Raw genomic sequence first — 8,054 nt, 5'->3', positions numbered from 1 at the left:
GGGAGCGGAGGCCGGGGAGCTGCAGACGTGCCCCCAACCTTGCACACAAAGCGGCTGCCGCGCTCGGCTCTCACCAGATCCTTTGTGTTTTCCATCAGGGCCTCATGGGTAGGGGTTGTCCGTGCTCCCCGGGCCCGCGGCGCCCCCTCCCCGCGCTGGGGGCAGGCGCCTGTACCCGGGACGGCAGCGACTACAGGGACCCCCGGCTGGGCCCAGACCGGTGGCGGCGGCGGCAGCCCCCGGATTTCCCCCCCTTTAACTCGGGTGGCCCCAGGATATCAACAACATTAGCATAGCCCTCCCTCCCCAGCGCGCCTGCGCCGTGACCCGCGCCCCGATTGGCCCACTTCCCTACTTACCCTCCTTTCCTTCTTCCAGCGTGGGACCCTCTGCAGGCTCCGTAAGCTAAGGGCCGTACCAAGACGAAGGGGGGAGCAAGGAAGTCGGGGCTGCGGCTCAGCCAAGGGCTTCAGTCCAGAGGATGGAGGAAAAGTTTCATTCAACCACCCCGGTTCAGACTCTGGCTTTCTCGTACTCCTTCTGGTGTGCTGCAGTTGCCAAGCTGTGTGGGAAAATTCTTCCACTCCAGTCACGCCGCTTCCCCCTACACCCGGAAGGTTGGCCCTCCCAGAGGAACTCCCACGGGGGGAGGGGCACGCGAGGGGGCGTGGGCGTTACGTAGGGAAACGAGTGTTGGGTCACGTGCTAACAAGTTGCGCAGGCTCCTTACGGCACTTCCCCCTCCCCCCCGCCGGGCCTCAGCAGCGGGCCGGAAGGCGTCCCGGCGCACGCGCAGTGAGGGTCCACGTGAGCGCCTGCGTTTCTCCTCAAACCGAGCGATGCCGCCGGAGCGGAGAAGCCGGAAGAAACCGGACCGGAGCACCAGAGCGAAGCCACACCGGAAGGGTCCAATGAGGGCAGACCGGAGGACCGGAGCGAGGCCGGGCGGACCGGCCCCAAAGGCTGCCCCTTCATCGCAGCGGAAACCGCCTGCCCGGCCGAGCGCGGCGACCTCTGCAGTCGCGGTCGCGGTGGAGGAGGAGAGGCGACTTCGGCAGCGGCACCGGGTGGCGCTGGAGGAGGACAAGCCGGCGGCGGAACTGTGCCTGGAGGAGCTGGTCTTCGGCGACGTCGAAGACGACGAGGACGCGCTGCTGCGGCGGCTTCGGGGCCCGCGGGTGAGGGAGGCCGCGGCGCGCGGGCGGGGCGCGCGGAGGACGGCGGAGCTCCGGGGGCGGAGCCTGGGCGACCTGCGGCGGCGGGGGGCGCCCAGGTGGGCGGGTGCCCGAGAAAGCAGGAGCCGAGGGGCGCCCGTGCGCGTACCCCGCCTGCGGGCCCCGAGCCGAGTCTCCGCCACCGGCCGAGACCGCGCCTCTCTCCGCCTCTGTGGGAGCCGCTGCGCGGGTGCCCAGCGGGCGCTCAGCACGTGTCTGACAGCGGCGAGTGGCTTCCAGGGAGCCCTTGGTGAAAGCGTTGGACTGCTTCCCCCAAAAGGTGTGCAGTTCGAACCCACCGGCCGGTCCTGGGGAGAGAGGTTGGCAGCCTGCGTCCGTAAAGATTTGCATCCTTGGGAACCCTATAGGGGCTGACTTGCTTTGCCCATTTGAACCAGAATCGACTCCACGGAAATGCGTTTTGGGCTTTGCACAGTGAGCTGCTTTCTTGTTTTACTTGAATTTTCCTTTCTCATTGTTGTAGATGATCATGGGTCATAGTCGCCTTGTTCTAAACGATTGCGGAGTTCCTTTGTGGAACCCGAATTTCTGGGCTCAAACCTGGCCATCTGTATTTCAGCAACCTTCCTAGATGTTGTTTGGGCTCATCCTCCTCTGAGAAGCTCCGAGGATTTGCTTATTTAACAAAAAATATGAGCCTGTTTGTGGGTCCAGAAACACTCTGGCGTTTGCAGTGCTGCAGGGTTATAAATTATTACACTTCGCATCATTCGGGCTGTTCTGTATGAGGCTTTTGTCCCCAGTCATTGTTTTAAACACTAGAAGACACATAGCATTCCTGTTGTCCTTATGTGTTACATACAGACAGAGACACAAGAGATAAGTGTGTTAGTGATGGAGGAGACTTTAGAAAATAAAGAATTTAAGGAAGGGTGAGAGTGCAGCCTAGGAGGCTGGGGAAGCTAGCTGTAAGTAATTAAGTGTGACCAATGGAAGTCTCATTGAGAAATGGCTCTTCTGTTAATGGATGCTTATCCATCAAGTATCCAATACTAACTGTTCTGCTGCTGTCTGGTTGGGAGATGACCGACAGTGTTATTAGTCGGGGGGGAAAAGAACAGCTTAAATTGTTAAAATTCCTGTTTAAAAAGAAGGAAAAAGCAGCATGTAGCAGCATGGACTCAGGAATCATGGCCACAGTAAAGTGATTTGGGGAAAGTTCAGGCTCACTTTGGGGGGATATTCTGTGATCTGGATTTAGAGGTGGTAGTACAAAGTTTCTTGAGGGTACAGAGAAGCAGAGAAGAGGTCTTTCTAAGAATGTGAGGTAGGGCTTCATGCTGACAACGATTTTTAGTGGTGGTCTCTGGTCCTAGACTGTGTAATTCTGGAGTTTTACTACCTTTTTGCCAGCTGTGCCAACTTAGCCTTTTGTCGCTTCAGTCTTGATTTTTCAGTACATTGGCTTTTTCTCCTTGACTGACTTCTAGCTTTGACTAGATCTAATGTGGTGCTATTTCCTGGCTGCCTCACTGCGGTAGCATTCCATCCCATCCTTTCACCAGAAGGCTTCAGGCTTTACAAAGTAGCGTGCCTGCACGCTGTTTCACTACAAGGGATTTGTGTGTCTCCCGTGGTGGGAAATGAGAAACTCAGCGCCTGAGGATGTTTTGTCATCTGTAGATTCAAGTACCGGAGGATGCTGGTGACCCGGAAGTGCAGAATGAAGCAAAAGATCATTTCCCTCCTCAAAAGAAGCCAGTTTGGGTGGATGAAGAAGATGAAGATGAGGAAATGTAAGTTGTCTGTCTATTCCAGAATATCTCTGAATGCCAGAGAAGTTATTTTTTAGGTTTTAAAATTCTCTTTGAGAGGAATATTAATGTAAAGAAAATGTTAATAGTGAAAAATATAAGAAAATTCTCATCACCAACATGTTGACATTCTTCCATCCCCACTTTTTCTGTGCTGTTTATGGTGGTTGATTGCATGGAGGTTAGATCAGACCTGAGTTTGCCTCCTGACTTGGTTAAATTCTCACTGTATGACCTGGAGCAAGGTTGGAACCTACAGTTTCCCATTTGTAAAGCAGGGCTAATAATAGTTAGTCACTGTGTAGTGACTGAGTGGGAATGATCTTGGTGAAGGTGAGTTTAGTTCAGACTATGAGGGTTAAATGTAATAGTGTATATGAACTTGGAGTTGGTTGTGTATCAGGCTATATAGACGTAGTAGCACAGTGCTTGAGAGTGAGTGAAGACTTAGAGTTAACTAGCATACAGAGTGTATACTTAGGTGAGAATGTACCCTATATGTAACATTTTTACTTCATCTTAATGATAAATTCTAAGTATTTCTCCCTGTATCAAATAACCACCCCCATCCCGTTTTAAGAGAAACTTTGGTGAACATTTTTAAAGGATATATTGTAGCCCTTGTTATTAATTAACCATAACTTACATACTGTTGTTTTGGACAGATGAGTTTTTTTTCTTTTTAATAAGCAAAGTAAAAATCTTTGCTTTTATTCCCCTTCTTAATTACTTCCTTAAAGATTCTTTGAGGTAGAATTCCTTAATCACAGACTATCTGATTAGTTACTTGGTCAAAAGATACTAAAAAGACTCTTGATGAATATGGCAGATAGCCTACCAAGAAGTATTTACCTTCCCATTGAAAGGTGTCTCACTATTCTCATAATCAGTGATTTCTCATTTTCTGAGTTAAGCAGTTTGATGGGTGGGAGATATTATCTCTACTTAATTTGTGCAGAGAAGATTTTTTTTTATCATTAGTTAGAGGTGGTCTAGTGGGTACATGTTGGGCTGTGAAGATCATAAGATCAGCAGTTGGAAACCACCAGTAGCTCCTCAGGAGAAAGGTGGGGATTTCTCCTCCTAGAAGGAGGTGGTCTCAGAAAACCATAGGGACAGTTCTGCACTGCCCTATAGGGGCTCTGAGTTGACATTGACTCGGTGGCAGCGAGTTTATTTTTCAGTATATATTTATTTATTTTTTAATTTTATTTTTTGTTTAGTATTTCTTAAAGGGATGTTTTGATTATTTGTCTATGGGAGGTTTTCTTAACATATATACTCGAGTATAAGCATACCTGCATCTCAGCCGAGGCACTTAATTTTAGCACAAAAGCTGCATTAAAAATGTGCTGAAAAACTCAGCTTATACACGAGTATATATGATATTTATCTTGATGTATCAGCATTTTATGTACTGAGAAATACAAACTTGTATGTAATAGGTTTAGTTTTTCTTCCAGCTTTCACATTTGTTTATAATGTTTTTTTAACCACTCAGGTTATAAATTCTTATATGATCAAATCGGTTGATATTTTTTCCGTTCCATTATTTTTACTGTTCTTTTTTAACCATAAGAACTCCCATCAGGAAGAGACAAATATTTGTCTATATATTTTAAAGTATGTGAAAATTTGGCTTTTATACATTTAAATTTTTTATTTACTAGAGATTGACTTTGGTTAGTGGTGTAAGATGCGACTAGATAAGTCATTATGAATTTAAAGTATTACCTATCCCATGAGTAAAGCGGATCTAAAGTACTGGGAAATTTTTGGAGGTAGAAAGAAGAGTGACACACCATATGTACATGAAATGTTTCTCATCTTTTAAATCTTGACATGTATTGTTGAATTAGATGTCTTCTCAAAATATTGATGGCAGCAGCTATTTATATTGACTTCCTATAAGTTATTTACATCATGCTGTTTTGTTTCTTTTTGTATAGGGTTGACATGAAGAACAATAGGTTTCGGAAAGATATGATGAAAAATGCCAGTGAAAGTAAACTTTCAAAAGACCAGCTTCAGAAGAGACTGAAAGAAGAGTAAGTGCATGTCTGCATGCAATTAGCCATTAGCCATGATGGATTTCTGACCAAAGGCACTCTAGTGGCCTTGTGGCTGGGCAGGCAGTGTACACGGAAAGGCTGGTGATTCAGTCCCACCAGTAGTAGCGCTGTAGAGATTATACCCTGCAAAACCCTGTGGGTCAGTTCTCTGTGTTTAAGTAGCTGTTAGTTGGAACTGACGTGGATTAAAACAAGTGTTTATAGCCAGTAGTTCAATTTGGCTTGCGAAGTCTTTGGCTTACCAGCCTGGAAAGTCAGGTTTCTATTTTGAAACGAAGCATAAATATCGGAGAAAATGACTAACTTTCAGTGTTTTGTGAGGGAAGTGGGAATGTGGAGCAAGCACAAAGAAATTTGGGAAAATTAACCTGTCACCAAATAGTCATGTGCCACAGAATATCTGATCCCTTATATGCCCATACAGCTGTTAATAGAACGCAGAAACCCTGCTCAGATAGGGACATATGAATGCAACAGATTTGTGCAAAATGTGTGCAGCTTATGTCTGTGGTGCTGCCGGGAGCATAATGATGGCAGTACATGTATAACCTGTAATACAAAGTCTTGGCAGTCATAATAAATGTGTGTCACTGGTTGATGTGTAGTACTTTCTGTCTAAAAGGTTTACTAAATGTTAGTGTATGCTTCAGCTTAAAAGTAGCAGCAGCTGATCTTGAGCATTACAGCATTGTCTGCATTTGTTAGGTCCATCATGATTCCCCAACGCCGTAGAATCAGTGCTAGTGAAAACATCAGCAGGAAGCAAAGAAGTGTCCGTTTGGAAGTGAACAAAGCTGATTAAATAGCACAAAGGTTGAAAATCAGTGAATACTATTACTTGTGATTTGGGCATGTCGCAATCATGATTCACAAAAACAGAACAAATTCGCCAAGCTTTTCAAAGATTGGGTTCACTGAAAGTCACATGGGTGACAACAATGAGACAGAGACTTAACAGATATGGAGAAATTCCTAAGATGTGGACTAAGGATCAAATGTAAAAGTGGATCCCTCTCAACAGTTTGACAATCGCTGTGAATGCATGAGATGCTTAAAGAAAAGGCCAGGACCAGGCTGCAGTAATGTCCAAAGGACCAGGCACACTATTTCACAGGTGCATTGTGGATGTTACAGCAGCATAACAATAGTGTTCATCACTTACGATAAAGAATATTTTCCTTCTCCTTTAATATTTTCATACCTGAGAACACATCTAATTAGCTATTCTGGATTTCTCCAAGGTTCAAGTATTATATTTAGATAAGGTGACATTTTGTCTATTTTACCATTATGCTGATTTTTGTTCAGATTTGCTCTAGTACGTCTTCTGTGTGATATGGCTTTGGTTTAACCATAATGGAACTTCGTCACTCAGTTCCCCAGATCTAGGATGAGTTGATAGGAGCAATTAATCAAGGACTACTTGAGATGGTCAGAGGTTCATGAAAGCTTCCAATTTAGGAACATTGGGACTGTTCTCTGTGCATTTTCTCTCTGTTCTTATAATGATGAATATACATTGAAGACTATCTAGGGCAGTGGTTCTCAACCTGTGGGTCTCCACCCCTTTGGGGGATGGGGTTGCCCGATTCATAACAGCAAAATTACAGTTATGAAGTGGCAATGAAAATAATTTTATGGTTAGGGGGTCGCCACAACATGAACCTGTATTAAAGGGTTGTGGTATTAGGAAGGTTGAGAACCCCTGATGGGGGTTGGGGGGGTGGTGGAGGAGAGGAGCTGATACCAAGGGCTTAAGTAGAAAGAAAATGTTTTGGAAATGGTGATGGCACCATATATGCAATTGTGCTCGATACAATTGGTATGTGGATTGTTATAAGAGCTATAAGGGCCCCCAATAAAATGATTTATTAAATTTAAAGGGAAAAAAAAAGACCAACTTTTTCCACTCTTGACCAATTGTAGTCTGAGGTATTTGCCACATGGGCAAGCCTTGCCAGAAACACCTGAAGATTCGTTGCACGTTGGATTTTGAATTAATTTTTGGTCCTTGTGCATTCAGAAACCTTTCAGTGTTCCCAAGTTATTTGAGACCCCTCCACATACAGTTACAGTACCCCATTTGAGGTCATGACCCACAGTAAAAGAAACTGGTCTAATTTATTACCCTTTAAATGTGCTACAAAATTTGTTTTTGTGCTTTTACATAGATTTCAGCATGCCATGGGGGGAGTACCTGCCTGGGCCGAGACTAATAGGCGGAAAACATCTTCAGATGGTGAGACAATAAATCAATCCCTACTCCTGCTCTGCCTGTATTTGAGCTTTCTTATGAGGCTCATCAAAGCCTGGTTTTTCGTTCTCTGATGAGAAGCCTGGTGACATAGTGGGTACACACTGAGCTGCCTGACGAAAGTGGTGGTTTCCCCCACAGTTCATGGGTAGTTCTGGGGAGAAAGATAGGCAGTCTGCTCCTTTAACGATTGGGGGTGCTAGGAACTATTGAGTTGATTTAGACTCATAGTGACTGACCCTGTGTGACAAAGTAGAACTAGTCCATAGGGTTTGAGTCTAGTATTTATGAGAACAGATCACTCGATCTTTCTCCTGCAGAGTTACTGGGTAGATTTGAATCACTAACCTTTCCGTTGGCGGCTCTGTGCCACCAGAGTCCCTTTGGTAAAGATCACTGCCTTGCGATTCCTCACGGGGCAGTACTGTTCTGTCCTATGGGAGTTGCTGTGAGTTGTTGACTCGATGGAACCAGTTAAATGGCGAGTTCACTACATTCTGAATCTTGTCTTTGGGCATACAAAGTTTAATATTTTAAAGCTTAAGTCTGGTAAACTCCATTTTCTGGACCTTTGGTAAAGAGCAACTGTTGTTTCATTGGGTTTTTAGGTAAGTTAGCTTATCTTATTGGTGCTTTGCTATTTTTCATTGGGTATTAGATAGGCCTTTTATATGAAAAGCTATTTATTGACTCACTGTCTCTCTCACTCTCACTCACTGTCTCACTCACTCACTCACTC

At 45.4% G+C, this 8,054-nt stretch overlaps 1 protein-coding gene across 2 annotated transcripts in view; it reads left to right on the top strand.

Annotated features, from left to right (window-relative positions):
- The first annotated feature begins 781 nt into the window (after positions 1-781).
- Positions 782-8,054, top strand: part of UTP18 (UTP18 small subunit processome component) — a 34,015-nt gene continuing 26,742 nt past the window's right edge. Inside the window, exons 1-4 of one of the 2 annotated variants that reach the window (XM_045299763.1) lie at positions 782-1,178; positions 2,859-2,971; positions 4,939-5,037; positions 7,233-7,300. In XM_045299763.1, the coding sequence (XP_045155698.1) occupies positions 840-1,178; positions 2,859-2,971; positions 4,939-5,037; positions 7,233-7,300 (619 nt within the window). In that variant the 5' untranslated portion in view covers positions 782-839. The remainder of the gene's footprint in view (positions 1,179-2,858; positions 2,972-4,938; positions 5,038-7,232; positions 7,301-8,054) is intronic. The other variant, XM_004707038.3, reaches the window with a different exon arrangement.

Source organism: Echinops telfairi, unplaced genomic scaffold (assembly GCF_000313985.2).
Source record: "Echinops telfairi isolate 266 unplaced genomic scaffold, ASM31398v2 ScPeMD7_7458;HRSCAF=8496, whole genome shotgun sequence".
NCBI classification, from domain to species: Eukaryota; Metazoa; Chordata; class Mammalia; order Afrosoricida; family Tenrecidae; genus Echinops; species Echinops telfairi.
Note: the sequence above shows the minus strand (reverse complement) of the source record. Positions and strands in the feature narration are given on the sequence as shown.